The sequence below is a fragment of the Dermacentor silvarum genome, chromosome 1 (assembly GCF_013339745.2).
Source record: "Dermacentor silvarum isolate Dsil-2018 chromosome 1, BIME_Dsil_1.4, whole genome shotgun sequence".
NCBI classification, from domain to species: Eukaryota; Metazoa; Arthropoda; class Arachnida; order Ixodida; family Ixodidae; genus Dermacentor; species Dermacentor silvarum.
In genome coordinates this window covers 81,897,977-81,918,478 of record NC_051154.1, presented here as the reverse complement: position 1 = coordinate 81,918,478, position 20,502 = coordinate 81,897,977, and the positions used below count along the sequence as shown (strand labels likewise).

The 20,502-nt window shown below is 50.7% G+C and overlaps 2 protein-coding genes across 2 annotated transcripts in view; both read left to right on the top strand.

The window, feature by feature from the left end:
- LOC119431631 (uncharacterized) overlaps positions 1-10,204 on the top strand; it is a 62,021-nt gene extending 51,817 nt beyond the window's left edge. The window contains exon 7 of the mRNA XM_049665017.1: positions 10,118-10,204. Coding sequence (XP_049520974.1) covers positions 10,118-10,204 — 87 coding nt within the window. The remainder of the gene's footprint in view (positions 1-10,117) is intronic.
- Positions 10,205-12,154: 1,950 nt separating this feature from the next.
- LOC125939676 (ankyrin repeat domain-containing protein SOWAHD-like) overlaps positions 12,155-20,502 on the top strand; it is an 84,414-nt gene continuing 76,066 nt past the window's right edge. Inside the window, exons 1-2 of the mRNA XM_049664981.1 lie at positions 12,155-12,197; positions 12,326-12,504. Of these exons, the coding sequence (XP_049520938.1) occupies positions 12,155-12,197; positions 12,326-12,504 (222 nt within the window). The remainder of the gene's footprint in view (positions 12,198-12,325; positions 12,505-20,502) is intronic.

Sequence of the window (20,502 nt, the reverse complement as noted above, 5' to 3'; positions counted from 1 at the left end):
GAGAGGCTTTTGCTTTTGTAATCGTCTTAGGTGTTGTCCCGGAACGACGAGTATAGGCGAAACAGACGAATAGTAAAGGTAATTCCACTGTGGTGCCGTCATTTTCTCATCTGTTCGAGGATATGACTTTTTTTACATGGGCCTTAGGGATAGATATCCGTAGTAGCGTTGTGCCGCGCACCTGGCGGTCGTTTTTCATGATTGATTTGAACGACTACGTCACTGTCGATTGATTTTACTGATCATTTGTGCCCTAGTCTACTACTACCTTGTGTAGGAGCGATGAACACAACTGTAGCTGTTTATTCAATATTTGCGCATGTTCGTTTCGGAACGTAGACTTTATTGCTCATTCGGCGTCCACTCCAATGCACGCCTGGAGACATGAAGTCTTGACAAAGAGTGAAAGCATAATTGCAGAAATAGCAATAACGGATAAAGGAGTCGACTCGGCAACTAATTCACAACGCAAATAGCTTTTGCCTCCTGGTACATTTAAGCCCCCCCCCCCTTTTTTTAGATGACGGGGGCTTTGTCCGTCCTGCGTCCCGCGGCGTCCCACAGCGCATGCGCGTCCCCTCCCCCTCTCTCTCCTCTCCTACGCTCCCCCTTTCTCTCCCTCTAGGAATCCGGAGCGGCGCTCACGACAGGTGGTGCGACAGCTGCATACTCCGCTGGGGGCGCCACGGTAGTTCCGCGGTATGAAAATGACGGAGCGCGCGTGCCTCATTCTCTCTCCTGTGCAGCGCCGCGATGAGCGCTCGGGCCGCTGCCGCGAAACCATCTCCCGCTCAAGCTAACCATCTCCCCGCTGCTTCGCATCCACACATGGTTCCCTTTAGCGGGAGATGGAGTAATTACTTTCTTTTTTGTGCGTGCGTGCGCGTGCCTGCGTGTGTGTGCTGTGTGTGTGTGTGCGTGTGTGTGTGTGTGTGTGTGCGTGTGTGTGTGTGTGTTGGGTTCACGGCAGCCGCATTCCGAAGGGGCGCTATGCAATAATTAACGTGTACTGACCTTTGAGTGCATTAAAAAAATCAGGGGCTGTCAGTATTAATCCAAGACACTCTATTACGGCGTCTCTCACATCCCCTGTGTTAAATGGGACGTCGTCAAAACACCAACCAATCGTATCAGGTCTGTCAAATCAATTCTACGGAAGCCCGCAAAGTGGAGGAAGATAAATGAAAGGGGGAATTGTCATCCACTCGACTGTAGTACAAATTTACAAACTAAACCCGCACGCATTTGTCAGAAATACAGCTTCGCAGATGAAGAAAAGTTAATTTTGGTTCGGGGTATCGAGCCCGGGACCGACGTTTTTCCGGTTTACTAAGTATATCGTGAATGACGGGTGCTTAAAGCTATGCGAGAGACAACAAGCGAACGCGTGTGCACGTGCGGCTGTGCGTCCTGTCTCAAAAACCTGAGCGAGACGCGCGAGGAGCTTGTAGTGTTTGTGATGTATTATGTATACATCACAAACATCACAAATGATGTATATGTAGTGTTTGTGACTGGTTTGATCCCACCATCGAGAGTGCACTCCCAAATGATTACTTGAGCGTCTTTGCGGTGGGTCACTACTGCACGACGTGGCTGGCAAGATGACGAATTTATATTGCTGTAACGCTGACCCGTTGTTCTTGAGACAATAGTCGAGAAATTTAGCCGCTTGAGCAGACTAGCTTAGGAAACAGCGTGGAGAGCTAGACAAAGTAAGCTAATGGGGGCGCCCATGCACTCAGTTTAACTTGCCTGGTCCGTGTTTACTGGTCCCGTTGGGACAGAAAGGTGTCCGCTTAAGTTCTCGACGTCGTTTTCACATTGAACATCGCCAGCAAGTTGACGAGCTGTGACAATAGGGTGATCCGGGGCCTTCGAAAAAAGTTAGAATGCAGGTGAAGGCAGAGTACAAGGGAGGGGGCACGGACTCGAATGTTCAAGCACGTATAGTGAACGAGTGTGCAGTCGCGAGCAAAAGTTTGTGGACCAAAGGTGCCCCGATTTTTTTTTCTTCGCAGCCTGGGCATTCCGGCTGAAACCAAGAGCGCGCGCCTACGTGCACGCGTTTTACCAATACAACCTATTAAGCCAATTCGAGGCCGCGGAGCTGTGCTTGAATATATTTAAATTTTTTGCTGATGCTGTGGTCTCCAAACCTTTGCTCGCGACTGTGCATCTACGCCCAGCGGTTTCCAGCTTGCTTAGTTATAAATTTAGCGATTGGAAGCGAACGTGGTGTGAAAAAGCTTCTATAGTATGTTGCGCGTCCTTTCAGCATGGTGGCACTATTTCGGTGGAAGTGTCCGTGTTTTTCATTATGGTCGCGCACATGAGAAAGAACGCGGTTAAATAAATGTTTTTGTGATGGCGCATGCCTGATCACTTTCGGCCGTCACGTGACACCTCTAGAGAGGCAGCCTTCAGCATTCCTCTCTGTACCTCGTGGCGGCGATCGCTCGCGTCTGACAAATTTCAAATTGTCGCGCCACCTGTGCAGGAAAAAGAAATAAAGTGCAGATTCCACTGCTGGGTGCAGCTCCAAACAACTTTAAACACACATGGGGAAGAAGGGGCGTCAGCTGGGCGGTGCAAAGACACGAGAGCGTCGGGCGGTGCTGGCGCCGAGGAGGTCACGGCGCCGGGCTCCGTAGAGCTCCGAGCTTGGCATTTGGAGTGCCCGGTCCCGGTGGCCACCCCGGCGCCGAGCGCGGCTGCACATGATGCTTCTTTGCGCCAGGCACAGTGTGGCGGGCGCGGTTTCCTTGCGCTGGCTGTTTTCATTTGCATACGCCTTGGACGCGCATGGAAATGACCGCATTACCCTTGCTGTCTTGGCATGTCCATGGCGGGAGCTCCCTGTTCGCGTGCTTTCATATTGCCCTTGTCGATGGCCTGCCGTTCTGTGGTTGCCTTCGCGCCCGAGTCCGGTGCGCGAGGGGCACGAGTTTTAATACCGCGTCGTTGTCCGTTGCCCGTGGACCTTCTTCGCGCTGTGGCGGTGAGACAGCTGCGCGTGGCGCCCTTCCCGCCTGCGGTGCAATGTTTGTTGCGTTGGGCGCAGAAGGGGCGGCGGGCAAGGGTTCCCCGGCGGCCCGCGCGACGCACACTGGCCGAGGCTGTCATCCCTCGGGCGTGTTCGCTGTTTTCTTTGTTGTTACCAACTTTGCGAGCTGCCAGTGTCACCCACCACTGCGTGGAGGAGTAGAAAGGATGCGTGCTTGTCGCCCCAGGTTCTGCGGAGGTTATTGTGCTTGATGGTGGATTTGCGCTCTCCCTTGACACTGTTGCCCGTAAAGTAGCAGGCTTGCCAACAAGTGGCCGCGGTAGTTTTTGCATGAGGAACCAAGATTGTTTTGAAAGGCTCAGCACGGGTGCGAGACCTTAGTGACACAAGGGCGAAAGTTACTCGATATGAGAGTTGTGCAATATTTACAGCGATCAGTGCCAGTGAAGGGTCGAATTTAGGCTTAATGCGCGGCTCACCATCGCCCATGCACTCCCACCGTATACCGTTATGCAAGCCTACTGGTACCCCGTCATATTTTATTGATTTGCTGTAATCGTGCATGGGCCTACTATTAACTCGATGTTTCTTCCTTTTTCATGCGTTCGACGATGAGCTGACTTTTCGGATACGCATTGGCTTTAGAGGGCCCCTCACCAGGTCTGGCCATTTTGAGCTGACGAGCGCAGTGCATACAATGCGTCCTAACGATCCTGTCCGCTAAGTATTACATCCCTACGCGCCGCGGAAAGAGCTTAAATGGGCCCTGAACCACTTTCTATCGAAGTGGAGAAACGCATTTGAAGTTATAATAGACTATTTCAGAAATACTTTGCTGCAAAATGTACTTTAGTACGTTCCGCAGAAGCGGAGTTATTGGCAATCAAACACGCTCTTTGCGGCGCTTCCGCTCCTTCTTCAATACCTTGCACTGCGAAGGCTACGGCGGAGCGGGGCGTGCTCACAGCGCTCCGCCTACTGAACGTCATCGTGGGGCGCAGTTCAAATTTGATTTTAGATGTTAACTAGACGCCACTAATTCCGTTGTAGCGCGCATATGACGCTCATATGCTCCAGTCTGACCGTGCTACGTGGTGCGGGCTGGCTTTGTCCTTCACCAGCTTGACCGACGGATAGTAGCCACATCCAACTTGCGCATTTTGAAACTCTATTATGATAGCGCTTCAAAATGCGCAAGTTGGATGCTCCTGGTTAGGCGCCTTGGCAGGCTTATTGCAATAAGTCTGCCAAGGTGTCTAAATAGGAGCAGTCAGGAGTGAGCGCGCGCTGCGTGCGTGTGGTCTGACCTTAAGTTTTTCGCGTGGTTCGAAGTTAGCGAGACCCGACGGCTACGAAACTGTTGAGCAGGGTGGCCAAAGTTCAATTCCTACGCAGGTGGCCGTGGCCGGGCGTGAGCAGACGATGGTGGGCTTCATGGGCTCGTGCTACTTCAAATATTTCTATCTCTGCTATTAACGAACTAATTTGAAAAATTGTTGCGGTAGAACACTCCTTAGAGGGCACGTATAACCAAAATTTGTTGTGGGTTCTGGTGAGGGGCCCTTTGAGGGCACAGGGTAGGCCCTATAATTGCCATGTATATTTAGGCATGTCTAGGTACTAGTCTCTCAGGAACTGCTACAGGCAGCACAAACTTTGGTATCATTTTATTCATCGTGTTCTTAATTTATTGAAGTACAATTTTTATGTTAGAACTACAAACATTCATTTTATAATTTTTTTGAGACCACTCGACTTTTTGCTTTGTTTTGGGGATAAACGCCCTTCTAAAAAAAAAAAAGAATTTGCGTTAATCCCCGTGTTTCTAGTTCAGTAGCTGTCCATGTACTATCAGCGTCAAATGAAAGCCGAACAGCGGAGCGCGTGCCACAAGCACTGTTAACATTATAGTGCGCGCCGTCCTGTCATCACCACTGACAGGCGAGCACATCCGGTGTGGCAGCACTGCGAGATCCCCCTATAGTGCGTTATCTTCACTTCTGTTCCAGTTTTCGTATGGTGATAGCGGTGGCCGGCGTGAGCGTGCCAAGCGCTTTTCGTCGTATCGCTCGCTTTTACTCCAGCGCTGCATTGCAGTCAGCGTCGGGGCACGATAAAAAGAAAAGATACATCTAATCGCTTTGTGGTTGATTTCAAGCTATCGTTTTTTCTTGTTCAGCACAACTTTGTTCAACCACAAGCGATAGGCACGCCCATGCCGGACACCGTAGCAGCTGCGAGCGATATGCCGCGATGCGCAGGTTTGCCGATCGAATGCATGAATGTTGCAGAATTTTCGCTTCTGTTTTCTTTTTTTTTTCTTTTTTTCAAAATCACTAGTGGGAACACAGGCAAAAAAAAAAAAAATCGCACTTCAGTGGGGTGGCGCTGTACTACCAAACCGGATGTGTGGGCCTGTCTGCGCTGATGACTGGACGGCGCTCACTATGCTGTTTCTAATGCTTGTGGCACGCGCTCCGCTGTTCGGCTTTCATTTGACGCTGATAGTACATGTATACATAACGCTGAGAAAAAAATAGCCTTCTATCTTTTTTTATGTTTGAGATAATGGTACCTATGCAATAAAAATTGAGATGCGAGATGAGAGTTTTGAGATATTTCGCTTTTAAGGTGCGAAAGCACTGTTACTTCAATATCGCTCTCGACATTTCATGCAATGAAGCATTTATTCAGTAGCCGCCAGCTATTTCCAGATTCATTTGTTCTCAGCCTGTCGTCTCGCTTGCCTAGCCTCCCTTGTCATCTGCTGTTGTTCCCTATCAGCAAACTGTATTCGACGGCGGTCAACCTCACTCAGCCACTGAACAGTGTAGCGCCCAGGTAATACTTGAAACACCTTCAAAACACGAATTGAACAATGTTTTGCAAATGGACACGTAAGCCAAACAGCAACAAAGCAAAAAAAAAAAAAATCGTATTTTTAAACACTTTTGCCTTACCCTGTGCGCGTGGGGTTGGACGAAATATCTTTGGCGTTTCTTTTGTGCTTTGCCACGCGTTGCCGCAGGGCACGAGGTCGCGGGTTCTATTCTCGGCTGCGGCGGCGGTGTTCTGATGCAGTCGAAATGCAACAACGCTGGCGTACTTAGGCACACGTTAAAGAACCGCAGGTGGTCGAAATTAATCTGGAGACCTCTCCCTCATAACCTACTGCGCAGTTTTACGTCCCCGCAATTTTAATGTTTGCAGTGTTTCGCAAGTAGGAATCCGAATAAAATAAATTACCCATACCCATTGTGCCCTTCATGCACGGTCCTGCACACTGCCGTTTTTAAACTAGGTCGTCGCCCCTTTCCTACCCCGACCGACCGTAAATATTCATCTCAGATCGCGGCGCCCTTGGAAAGCAGCGTCTGCGCAAGGTGACGTCTGGCCAACACACTTTATTAATTTTAAGTTATCTAAGCAAGTCAGTAAACACTACAAGTGATTAAAGAGATCTGTACATCGATCGATTATTTTAATGTGAAGACGCCCGCTAATGGATTGACGTGGTGCGCGCACTCGACTTTGCCCGCGCTTTACTTGCTGGGTGCGTGTCGTGTGCGTGGCTCTGCTTGGCTCCTGTCTTCTTTGGCCGTGCACAGCGCGGTAGTGGGTGCTCTTCCGGGTCGCGGAGCGTTTTGCGTTGCCTCATTCATCACGTGCGTGTCTTTCTCCACGGGGCGCACGAGCTGCCTTCACTCGCCTCGGTGCTGGCTGCTGCATGCAGCGCCGGTCTCTAGCGCCCCTGGCCATTAAAAGCGGGAGTGCCCAACAAAAGCGAGTGGAGCAGGTGGAGACGGCCGGGCGCTCTTTTATTTTTCAAGCGGGGCGGCCGGCTTCAGTGTAAATAAGGCTGCTAACAACCGAGGAAGGACTTAATTGTTGAGCCGGCAGGGCAGCGTGATGGATGAGCGGGCGCTCGCGCAGGATTCTCCCTCTCGCGCCATTCCTCCGGGACCGTCGGTGCGGGGGCGGTGGCCCTCCTCCCACTGCTGTGCTTGACCGAGACTCGATGCACGTGGTGGAGCGCGCGAGCTGTCAAATGTGTCCGCGCGGCCGGGGATTCACGTGCGCGTCTCTCTTGGGCAGCCGCCGCACGTGCTGACTTAAAACCTTCTTTGGCGAGCACGCCGCTTGCGCTCACTCGAGGAGCGTGCGAGTGGCTATTTTGATAGAGGAGCCGCAGCGTGTTCGGGTGCCCTCCTCCTGCCTCGGCTGGCTTCCTTTGTTTCGGGCGGCCCTTTCGCGTCTGCCGCAGTCGTGCGGCGCTGTCTCCGTTCGCGGGCGCTTGTCCGAGTCTGTACGGCCGCACGGCTCGTTGCCCGCGTCTCGTTCCACTTTTGCCGCCGAATTTCCTCCAGGAGTCGGTTCAGGCTACTGCAGCGCCGATAGCCGTTGTTGTTCTTACCTGTCCTTTGTTTTGCTAGCCGCGTGACGCAGGCGCGACGTGCCGCCGCTGGCCGACCGGTCTTGTTCGTCGGGGATCGGTTTTCGCGTGTCCGCTGGCCGCTCGTCGTGACGCCGGCGTCACTTTCCTGGAGGGGGCAGCCTGCGCTTTGTTGTGCGCGTCGCCTCGCCGTTTCGGGCTCCGGCCGCCGTCGGGGGACGCGCGCTGCCGCAGCAGCGGTTCACGGGTGCGCGCCGCCGGCTGCGAGCGCGGGAGCGCCCTGACGTCGCCCATGCTGTGTGACACTTTTGGCAGCTGTCTCCGGCGTGACTAGCCTTCGTGCGCCTGACCGCTCGCGCGCGCCTATAGCTCTCTTCCTTGACCAGCTGTGCGCGCGGCCCCTTCGCGACTCTGTTTTCCGCGCCAGATCCTTTTGCTGCTTCTTGTCCGCAACGCTGTTCTGGCTCCACTAGGCCCGAGCTCGACGAGAGGGAAAAAAACAAAACGATTCTGCTAAGTAGGATAGAAGTGCACTGACGTTGCTTGGCACCGTTTGCTCGCGAATAAAAAATCGTAGCTTTAGCCAGCTCAATCGACGCGCGATCTGAGCTTTTCAACGTGACGTGACCGTTTACTCGGCCCAGAGGGTTCTCGTATTTTCCTCTTGTTTGTTCATAAAACTTCGCCGCGATTCCGAGTGCAAGGTGTTTTCTTTTTGTGCCAACTTAAAGGGCAAGCTGCCCCTCAGGACAATTGACATTGACGAGAGTTTAACGGGTCGTCTCTGGTACTCTACCTCTGCACGCCTCTTCATTATTTTTTCAGTCTTTTTTTTTTTTTAAGCGCCGTCATAAGCGTGTATTACAACAGGGTATATAAAATCGTTCTTGTCCTGTCTCGAAGCGTGTCGCGCCTTCTGCAGATACGTGCGCTCCGTCCGCGCACATTTCCAGTTCTCTCTTCGCTTTGAGACACTGTGTTGACGAGTTCATGTTACGCCTCGTAAACGGCGACTGGCTCACTAACAGGGGCCGCTTTCTCCAACTCATAATTGACAGAGATGCTGGCGGGAGGCAAGGCCTGTGCTGCCGTTTGCGTTGATTTAGCGTAAGCTTTTCGACGAGCGCAGGGTCTGTTTGACTACATGGATTCACCTGACTAAGTGTAGGGGGCATCTTTATGCGTGCGAACAAGAAAAAAAAAAAAAAACTGAAACTGAGGCGTGGGTGGCGTAACGACCAGAAGATAAAGCCTTCGCGAGGCTATTAATCAAACTGGCACTCGATATCAAGTAGCCTGGTGCCCTCGAGTGGCGGGAGGGGGCGAAGGCCAATGAATCCCCGAAGCAGGCGCGGACCACTCGTCGGCGGGGGCCGTTTCTGCCAGGGTGCAGAGTGCAGGTCTAATGCGCGCAGAGCGGGGTTGGGAGCTGTCCTCTTCCCCAAGGGAGAGTGTTTCACCGTTGAGCGGCGCGTTGGCCGCTGACGTTGTGATTGTACAATGCTTCGAGCTGTTTATATAGCGTGCACGAGTTAACAGCCCGGAGCTGTATGGAACATTGACTCGCGTTCTAAGGTTGAATTGTTCACTGTGTTGAGTTAGCATATGCAGAGTTAAGAAAATTGCGTACTGTGCTGAGTACCAGAGCTGGGTACCGTTCACTCCTTCGCCTTTTGTTATTAAGGGGGCGGTAACTCAAACACAAAGGCTAGATGGCGTGAGAAGGCAAGGAAACGCTACTACTATAATAGCGGTTGCGGTCAAACTGAAGGTACGGTACGTTTCGGTTATTTCTGAAAAATAAATACCATACAAATTTATCAAGCGCACAACTGACGCTGGGCGTGCAGACGCAAAGCCGCATTAAAGCACCTTAGGGTCTATAGGCGACACTACGGAAGCGGTCGCACGTCACATCAATACTTGTGTGCCCAGCGCGTTAGCTTTGCGGCCATGGTATTGCTCGAGGTCGCGGGTTCGATCCCGACCGCGGTAGTTTCATTTACACGGCTGCAAAACACAATAACGCTAGTACACTTAGATTTAGGTGTACGTTGAAGAACACTAGGGTGGCAAAATTCATCGGGAGTCCGCCATTACGGCGTGCCTCATCTGATTGGGGTTTTGTCACGTACAATGACTGTGCTCAACCCTCAGATTATTAACAATGGCGCACAACCGCACAACGCTGCCTAAAGCAAAGACGTCTCCCTATGTGTTCTTTGGACTACGCAGACAAATAGCAGTGGTGCAAGCAAGGTAACGTTTAACATCTCACCGCTATCGTATTGGACTAAATGCTGAAGAAATTAAACATTCGCCGTCAACATCACCGCTAATTGCCGTCAGTCAAAGCAAACAGCGCAGAAAGCTTCGCTTACATCGGTGATCACAGTGCGTGGGATCAGCATTTTTTTTTCCCCTTCTCTTTTATGTTCGCTCTCTGTGTCAAAGCAATGTGACACGCACAAGCGCAGTGCTTTCTTTCTGTATTTTTCTTTTACTTATTTTTAATGTCTTGAAGTGCGTTGCCGCTACTTACATATTCTCGAAATCGTGTTCGCTGAACCTTGAAGTGAGGCTCAATCGAAAGTGCAGTGCACAGATATGCGCATTCGTTACTAGACCGTTGCATGGCGTGTTTATGTATGTAAGTCACTGTATATTTATTTTCTTTTTTTTTTTCATGTGCCGTTCCGTCTGCACTGTTTCAAAAGGATTTCACATCGGTAAGTGCAGCGCATTTGTGCTTAAACGCGCTGACTTGTATAGAACACTTTATATCTTTCAGTTTCAAGGGTTGAGTGAGGACATTGATAAGATAACGAGGTTATGTTGATGTCTGAGCATAGAGTATGTTCTGGGTCTCTAGCTTATACTTATTTAATTATTATGTTTCATGAAAGAAATAAACATAAAAAATTTTAATTGCCCAAGGTAGATAGCATAAGTTTACTCCTTGGGTCGGATTACTCATGGGCGGACTTTACTTGCCCAAGAAATCGAACAGCATGATTGAATAATTAGCATTTAATCAACTTAACTAATCACTTTAGAGTAAATTTTGCAATTTACTAATTGGAGCCGGTGAGTTAAGAAATATCCACTTAGAAGGAATTCTGAGGCTGGCACTAGTTTCAAGATATGCGTTCCCAAATTAAGCGGCGAACTTCATTGATATTGTATAGCTCAATTTGTCGTGTACTGATTGAGAAAGCTTTTTGTTTAAGTAACTCGAAGAACAGGTCATTTTTTGCGCTCATTTGACGGTGCTTATAGCGAAGCTGGTGCCAATTATGACATTTGTACGAAGTTAAGCCTGCATTGGGAATTGGCGTACACTGCAATATGTACCCTATAAAATAATCGTTTAAAAGGCTAATTAGTAAAAACTTGTTAATTCATTATGAATCTTCATAGTTAACAAGCATGAAGCTTCATATGACCTTCGCACCGTAAATAATACGTGAGTGTCATACCAAATCGCTATGGTATCGCAGCCAAATCACCACAAATTCAGCATAAGCAACTCTACGCACGTTGGTGCACGCTATGATAATCGCCTTGCATTGGCCGCTCGGGACACAGCGCAATAATATCGCAGGTTATCGCGTAAAGAACAAACCGATATAAAAGACATGGGTATCAGTCTTTCCTGCGAGTAAATATTGAAGCAGTATAAAACAGCACCTGATTAATATCAAGAAGACCTAGAAAATAAGTAAAGGAAAACGAACTTGATTCAGCGTTCACACTAGTTCTTGTACCTTCATTGAAAGGAGTTTCGTGAATATCAGACTTTGTATTCAAAACGCTTGCATTTATCTCCTACGAGTGCTAATCGCTTTCAGACATTTATGAACGCAGATTAAAGAATGCCGTCACCTTTTTCTTGTAACATCAGTCAATACTACTAGAGCTTTAGCACGCGATAATCTTGTGCCAATTGTCTGCGTATGTGGTCTCTAATAATTGTGTTTAACAATTCCTATCGATTTTCTTTCTCTTCCTCCCCTCCCCCCTCTCCCCGTTCGCACCGTGTCCTGTTGGATCGCCGTATGAAGGGCGTGAGTACACCTGTCCTTTATTGCCATAACATTTATAGGGATATTCCAGGCGAATTTTCGCCGTCGCCGTGATGTTCCATGTAAAGTCCAAGTGCAATAATATCCTAAGTGCATTCCATAACATCTTATCGCGCCCCGTGCGCCGTATGCGGTGGGTGCGAGGGAAAGTGTGTTGCTGCTTGTGCTGAAAGTGCTGAGACATGAATTCTCGGTGTGCAGCATCGATCTTTAGTTGTCACCTCGGTGCCTTCTAATCCGCTAAATGGAAAGTTCCTGTGTCCATTGTTGTATTCAAAACGTTCTCATCTATCCACCTGCAGGTTCTGATCGCTTTTGAGCGCTGTAACTTCCGTGCCTTATAACCCGCTCAATAGAAGACTCGTTACAATTTTCAAAGCGGATGTTTCATGTTGCTCCGTGCGGCATCACGGCACTGGGTACGACAGGCGCGGCTAAAGGGAACCCCCGTAAATGTTCTCCGCACGTTCTTCGACTGTGGCTGGGGCAAAGTAGAACCCCGAAGGCGTAACTTCGACGCGGTCGGTTGGCACGTGTATGCGCGATTTCCCGGCGTGTCGCAAGAGCCCCTTAGCTTTGCGTTTGAGAGTAGTAGTCACTCGCGGGCCGAATCTTCCGGTCGCGGCCGTTGGCCGCAGCACGTGCGGTGGCTACTTCCCGGCGTGAACGATGTACGCCGTGCGTGGACGCCGGCGGCCCCTCTTCAGCTCGTGTGTGTGTTTGCGCGCGAGCCGTCGCCAGCCGTCGCCGCAGGTTGTCGCCGTCGGTATAGGGTGCTGCTTTTGAATGCTTGGGCTGCTCGTTGCGGGCGTTTTTCTGTTTTGTGCGCTTCTCCCTGAGCTGACACCGCGTGCGCGCGCTCTTTCTCTTCTCCCCCTACTCCCCCCCTGCACGCCCCCTTCGAATTGGGCTCTGCTGCTACGGCCGTGGCGTGGCTCTTCGTGCTCCCCGCTGTGGAACACCGTGCTTCGTTTGCGGGATGCCTCTCGACCCTGCTGGACCTTTCCGACGAACAGTATGTGAGTATCACGAAAACATCGTTATGTTCCTCCCCCCTCTGCATCTTATAGCATTCGGTCGACAGTTTCGTTTGGGGACCGACAGTGTAAGACAGTCGGCCTCTGCACTCCTCTGGCCGATTGAAGGAGCAAGACCTGACTCTTGAATTGACACTTCAACAGCGAGGCTTGTTTTATTTTAGTCCATCGCAGCCGCGAATTCGCGAGCACTTTTTTTTTTTTTAACAGTTTACATACATGGAGCTTTTGTGAGCTGATTTTAGAAGGACTGTACCGCAAGACTTCCTGAAGTGGTCGACGCTTGGACTAGCCCGTCTCATTTTTTTTTTCGCCCTATAGATGATTTATGTCATTACTGTTCACGCGGGTATTTATTTGAGAATATTAAATGTTTCTCCCTTAGACACTCCAACTAGGCAGCAAAAAGTAGAGGGCAGCGCCTTCTCTCAACTGGCAGTAGCATTTACTACCCAAGTATAAGAAAAAAAGAAATGAAAAGCAAAGTGAGCAAGGCACTGCTACACGGTTTAGCCATTATTTTAACACCATCAAGTAATGCTACTTATAAATTATGCTTGCCACGAACATCCTGCGTCGGGTAACTATACTGCACAGAAGCGAAGGCAAAACGAACGGAAACAAGATATCGCACGTTACAGGCGACACGTCTTGGAGGACGGCCTTATGTGTATATAGGTTCTTTACTGCGATTAGCGGAGAGCGCTGCAGGCTCCAACGCCATACGACGCCTGCTGAGTGCAGCCGAATGCCTAAATCACCGCAATGGGGAATGTGCCTGTGCTAACTCTATTGACTGCATAAGATAGCATATTGCTCATATGAAGTTAGATGGGGTGTGGTGAACCTGAAAAAAAAATCTGCAGAACCCATCTCGTGGTTACTGCCAACAGTAATGCATTTAGCATTGGATCATTATGGCGACACAACGTATTTCCACTGTCGAAACGAGTTATGCATGCAACGTGTACTGCAGCAAGACTCCTCCTCCATCACGCTACCCTAAAAACACTTGGCGCCATCGCGAAGAATGCGTGGTTCCTCTGAAACGCACGCGTATGCGGCAACCGGGCTCCTTTCTCGCGCTTGTTTCTGGACAAACTGCGCCGTCTAGTGGCGTTGCCGAGAAGTCCGCGCGTTGCCTCCGAGGCGAGAAGCGTGGCGCGCCGGCGCTTGCGAACGCTGAGAATTGTTTCCTCGCTTGCCGCGCACCTAGTGGCATATACTCGCCAACCCAAATTTGGCGAGATGTTCATTGCAGAGCGGCAAATACGCAGTGCATTCGTGGCAAACTCGCACACCAAGACACTTTGGGCGCAAAATTTTAAGTACTTCTACACCTTTTGAATCCGAATGACTCATTCGGTGACCGATAAGCTAATCTAACAATAGCATAGCTGAGTGGACAAACCTTAATGTATATAATGCGTTTACTGTTGTAGCTTCGTATGCATCTCCGCGGACTATAAGTGCTTTGCATCTTCTGGAAAAAAAAAAAAAAAACGATGGTTCAGAAGAAACGATGGAGTGCAGTGGACACATTAGCTACAATGTAGTGCAATGCGGAGTTTATTAAACGTGTAGTAATTACTTATTGGCTAATTGAAAGCTGATAATTTAATCTTAAATTATTTACGGCGTTTCTTGCAATTTCAGAATTTTATAGTCGCGCAGTGCTCGACGCATGCTTACTTATAGCAGTCCTGACATTAGCACCACTTTGGAGATATTCATGTGCAAACTCTCGCAAATACACCTTTGCGCACTTTGTCTTCAGGCACCCCGAGACGATTATTCTCACTGCGCTCGGTCTGACCGACGTGCACACGGCCGCACGATAGCGGGACCCGATGCGCACAGTCGACATGCCCATTGCGGTGTTTGATGCAGCATGCTTCTTTATCACTCGGAACTAGAGACGTTTTGATGCACAGCTGCGCCCACTTTTCACGTGCGGACATGTCAACTTTGACGTCGGCTTTGTTGTGAATATTATTGACATTGCGTGCCACAGCGCGAATTCATCGCATCACTGCTGCTTTCCGATGCTGTTCGGATGCATCCTCGTGCTGGGAGGAACTGCCCACTGTCGTGTCTCTTGTGGTTAGATCCTGCAAGAGCTGTGATTAGTCGCTGGGGTATACGGCGACTAATCACTGGGTATAAAGCCAGAGGGGAAAAAAAAGTGGCGCCGGAAAGCACTAGAAGTGTTTACGGGTAGCCATGGAAAGAGGACGAGTTCATATCGGCGGATAATTATCGAGTCGGGAGCTGCAGTGCTAACCCTTTAGTCGCTAATGTTTAGGGACCTCTGATGTTTTCTCTCTCTCTATCTCTTTTTCTTCTTTTTTGTCTTTTCTCAAGTCTTAGATATCTTCAGTGTTTCAGCTTTAATTATTTGTCGGAACGTTTCCAATATCGCTCTGTGGCTCGCAGCTTGTTACAAAATTTTAGAGAATTTGGTAACTCTTGCGAGAACAAGTCACAAAAGTTCTTAGTTTAGTTTTTATATGAAGCCGACTGAGCGCATTTGTACTTGTACTCATTAATACCAATAAGTGGAAAGGTATGAAATGCTTACCTTTTTGTAAAATGAGAGCCGCACAGTAATCACGACACGGCACACAGTGTTGACAGTCACACTGACGCATGACTGTTACCCTTGCAAGTTGGCGTGCTCGCATTGTGCGTCATCAGTACTGCCGCCCACATCGTCTAAGCCAGAATAATTTATCACTCGTTTCTACAATGGTGCTGGTGACATTAAAAGGCACTGTACTCGTTTTACTTCGCTAAAGCCACGCAAAGTAAATGCCTCCAAAAAGCTGTAACGCCTCCTGTAGGGTGGTGGATCTGGCGCTTTAAAGAGGGATCACGACAGCCCGTGCTCTGGGCAGCCTTTTGTTGCACGAGTAGTGCATGTTGGCTTCTGACGCGTATGCTCCTCCGCTCGTACTTTAGGTGAGGCGTGTGAGGTCGTGCACACGAAGGGAGGATTTTCTCCGTGACCACTTCAGTAGGAAAGACCCGAACCCAGGGCAGAGCCTTGTACATGGGACAAGCCGGAGAGATTGCTCGACGTGCTGCAGCGGCCCATTTCGCAGGTGCTGCTCCTTGTCCGTGGTTTGGCTCTCGGCCTCACCCGGTTCATTAACCGGGGAGGCTGCTTCCAGCCCCTCTCCTTTCGCCTGCTGATCGCTGGCGCCGCTGTCGAGGCTTCGTTGTCCCCGGTGTGTCGATATCGCGGAATGTCCGGCACGCGTCTCGGTGGTGGCATGCGGACGCATAAGTTGTGCTCGGCTGGGACTGCGAGCACTGGCCGTGAAGAAGGCGAGCGTGACCCCCGTTCGCGCTGTTGCCGGCATTCCTCCTTCTGCATCGGTAGTTTCCTGACTGCGTGGCGCACGCTGTACGTCATGCGGCCCTCCCGGCATTACCATTTCTGTTTCGGGCGCGGGACAATTTACGAACTGATTGCTTGTCCCTCGGACAGCTTGTTTCCAGTTTTGACAGCGTGTAAGCTACGGCCGCGCGTTTGTTCTCCTGACACCCGCGGACACCCGGCCGGCTCCGGCCTCTCGCGTGCCCGCGCACTTGAACACTGCCGGCCCCCGCCTTCTCCCCGCCAAGAGTACGGCGCGCGACTTCGAGCACCCCGTGGTCTTACCAGTGGGCCTTACCGTTGAGGCTTTTATTCATCCCCCCTCCCACCCCCCACCCTGTAATACACACAACCGTAGAAAAGTCCTTTCATCGGAGGAAGAGCGAGAAAGTGCGACAGTGAACGCCGTGCGCGTGCGTTTCCTCTTGTTTTCAACATTTTCTTTAATTTTGATTTTTACAAAGAGACGTTCATGCATAGCCGCGACGAAGAATGTTCCCATTTGTGTGCCGTTTTATCGCTAAAAAATAGTTCCAGTCAGTAATGATTACTACACGTGCTATAGGATTAAATGCGCAATTTCCCATTCTTGAACTACGCTCAAGTTTTGAGTTGGGTGAGAGTAAAGAAAAAAATATAATTCGTCGGCCCTTCCAGACCGTAAAGATGGTTAACCAGCGAAGTTGAAACGTGCGGCCCCGGTGTTTATCACTGGGTTAATCCTGAGGGTTAATTAAAGTATTTCTCAATTATGAGGTTACACACACGTTCGGCTGCGATGGAGAGAACGACGTCACTGACGGTATGCCCGCAGAGCGCCGGTGTCGCTTGCGTTCGATGTCTCGAGTTTACTCGGTGGCGTGGTTAGCAGCATTCGCCCGACACTGCCGCTTGCGATTCTTCGAAATTAAATTGCTTCAAAATTAAATCTGTCCGTCACGTAAGACAATGAATGCCTCATACCCTCTTAAGCAATGGCTAATACCCCCGTAAACGCGGCCTCCCCATTACGACGACAGAAGAGAAGTGAAATTCTACGCTGGAATGATGAGCGGCAACGGAGCCAGCTGTGGAAGAAGGCGACGATGCTCGAGCCAATGCTGATGATGATAGTTTTCTATGAACAGGCGAAGCACAAACACCTTGTCGTTTCGCCTAACCATGTAAAGCTTTGCTTTAAAAGGAACTAACTATCGGTTTACATTGGCCAAGGGTAGCTAATACGCCTGTGCTTGTACCAGCAGGGTGATCTTATTGTATAGCACTTGCGCGCTGGTGCGAAGTATATGTGTGTGGCCCCTTGTATGAGTCGGCCGCGTCTGGCCTGGACGCCTTCAGTTTCCTTGTGCTTCTTCGAGAACATGTACAACAAGGCGTTTCCTGGTCAGCGAAACCCACGCCACTTGTTTACCCATCTCTTCATGTCTTCTCTGCTTTCCTGTGCTCCTCGGGCAAGAAAGTTTGTGGTCGCGCGTCGGCAGGCGCGCGCCAAATCCGCGCGTCCGTCCTCGAGGTGCACCGTTTGCCCGGTGGCTCTTCATTTGCATGCATATGCACCGCGCTGCGAGGTTGCCCAGTCGGCAAGCCGGGCCCGTGTCTGGACGGGCCTTTGCTCGTTTCCGCTTGCACTGTTTCGCCGGCGGAGGCGCGTCCGGCCCAAGCTCTTGCGCGTGCAAGGAGTGTTATTAGTGCGGGCCCTGAGCCCGGGCGCCGCTGGCGTGGCAGCCAAGACGCGCCCTTGGAAACAAGCCGCTGGCCGAGCGTTGCTCCTGTGTGATTCCAATATCTTCTACCGGCCCTTGGCGCAGCAGACGTGGGGTGGAGCCCATCGGATGGGGCCCAGTGTGTGCGCGCCCCGTTTTGTGTTGTGTGCTGTGCGCGCGGCGAACGTGAGCGGCACGCGGACGGAGCTGGAGCCCTTCCTTTTCCAGTTGACACCCTTTCCCGTGCCTCCCTCACCTTCCTTGCTCGCCTACCGAGACACGGCTGAGCCGTTATTTGGTGTTATTAAAGGCATCGCTGCAGCAGGCGTTCTTCCAGAACCCCGCTCACAAGGGCGCGCGCGCGCACACACACACCGGCCTCTCGGCGTTCGATGGCTTGTCGGCGCGCGTTAAAAATATCACTTTTGATATCCATCCATCTCTATATCTACGCGAATCACAGTCCACCAGCTGTCGCTAGTGTTTGTTTCCCGCCTGGGCGCCCTCCTTCGCGGCTCTTTTTTTCTTTCTCAGCCTGCGCTCTCTGGGACGTTGTTTGGCTCCCTCGAGCCAAGGATGGAGGCGAAGTTGCGCGGAAAATTCTTGCTCTGCTTTGGCCTTTTCTGTTTTTCTTTCTGTTGGTTCCCTGTCGCATGCCTGACTCTCCGGCCCTGATAGGCCTTTTTAGGCGCTAATCGGCGTGCGTGCGTGCGTGCGTCTATGGCGCGCGCGCCGGTTGTGAACGAGCGCAGAATGAAGCGTCGAGCTCCTTTTGTTGCGTGCAGCTCCGCTTCCTATACACCGCTCGCCACTCTCCGCGCACACGCATGCACCCTTGGTCCACGGCTGTTCGTGTCAGGGCTCTTCTTGCTGTCGTCGAGACTGCGTGCAGCGATCGCCTTCTGCCGCGGTTCGCCGTCAGACTAATGCCTTGTGGAGATGGGCGTCTATGGTTCTAATCACACGCCCATTCTCATGGCTCCGCCGACGCGTCGTTTCCGCTTTGAAAGGCCTCGTTTCCCTCGCTGCAGTTAATTTGCGTGCGCCGCTCGTTGGCCTAACGTTATTGTTAAGATGAGTGCTTGTGCAACAGCAGCTGCTGATTTAGGGTTTTAGCGTTTATCAGGGAAAAAAAAAAAAAAAATCGCGAGAAACTCCTCCCATGCATATTGTGCATTTCTGCTTGCGGTCCTCCCACACTTCCGTCCGCCTTTGCACTCATTGGCGGCGACATGTGCAGAAGAGATTTTGCTTTCTTTCAGTAAGAATTAAGAAGCTTTGGCTTTGTGTATAGTGGGCGTTACTAAATTAAAGTGAACACGTGCCCTATAGCAGGCTCTCAAAATTCAGTGCTTCAGCGGTGTTTCGTGTCATGGCGGCACAGTGTACCGGCCTGTGCAAGTCACGCGCATGTGTATTCTAAGACCTGTACAGGAGTGTACAGGACGTAGTTAAGTTCGGGCGTATCTCCCGTAAATCGATTTCTTCATTACTGTAAACCATCAATCGAAAGAAAAAAATATATATAAGCAAGCGCACAGAAGCAAAGTACTTAAAGGTTTACATATAAAAATGAATACGACACAAGCAAGCAGCAGCTCGTAGAGTTTGTGTGGTTTTCGATTTGAATTTACCTCGTTTGTAAAACGAGTGCATCTTTTCGTAATTCATTCCGGTCTGATATCGAAAACGAAATAAACGGTAGTGGTGGTGTAAACAGGACAGAGCCGTGCGATATTGCAATGCAGTCGTCGAGAAAGAAAGCGAATAAGCGGCTATGGTTTTGAGTAAGGGGGGAAGGGGGGGGGGGGGGGGCACTCAGAGGCAGCAGCTGTACCAAAACCTGCTCACCGGAAGAAACTGTTCGCACCCGAGCCAGCAAAGAAAAGAAAGCGGCACGCAGCAAATGGCCGTGCGCAAGTTTGTCGAGTGCGCGGGATGGAGGGTGGCAGTGTAAAGAGCAAATTAAAAAGGTACGAAGACTGATAGGTTTTAGTTATTTCGTATGTGGCGCGCCCTTCGCTCCGCGTGGTGCCTCTCCTCCCGTGCTCATGGCCCCGCGCTTGTAAGATTATATCGACACCTAGCGCACTTGTCCGCGCTGCCTTGTGATTACTTGCCGGCTCGAGATGACTTGTTCAGGAGTTTTGCGCAGTCGTCTGAGTGTGAGGAGGCCGCCGAGGCTGTTTGGGTGGCGCAAGCTGCCGTGTTTGCGTTGTAAACCTCCGTCCTGCAGTGTCGACTTTTTTTTCTCTCTCTCTTTCTGTTATTCTCGCCACCCTCTCCCGCTTCCTTCCTAACGTGGCTCCCGGCGTATTATATACGTTATTAAAGCCTCCACCACTGACGCCTTGCCGAGAGACGGCTCGGGTAAAGTTTGAAAAAGCTGTTGCCAGAGGGTTTCCCCTCTGGCTGTCCGCTGTGGCTCTTTATTTGCTGCCTCCTTTTGCCGGGAAGATAGGAGATCGAGGGGTGTGCAGGCACATGCGAGGATTTTGCTTGCGCGTTCTTCGTGACAGTATAACGGATCAGTTTTCTGCGTTGAACTGCCGCGATATGTCGCCACATCGTTGCTGTAGCCCGTGTTACACGCACGCACATAAACGCCGTGTCTTTTTGACGCTGTCTTGTAGAGGCTACAGCCATGTGTATATCTGGATCTCCACATATATATATTTTTCACGGTGCCTTTCTTCAGTAGCACTTTTTTTTTCTTTTTCATTTAGCTGTAAGGCGATGTAAAATTGTACCTTTAATGGGTTGCGACGCGTATCTGACACTGTCGTTCTTGTTGCCGTGTTGTGTGTTCGCTGCGCGAGAGGAGGCTGCGGTGCGCGCGCACTTGAAAAGAGGAAGTTGTATCGCGGTGTCGGGCTGCAGACATGGCTCGATTCC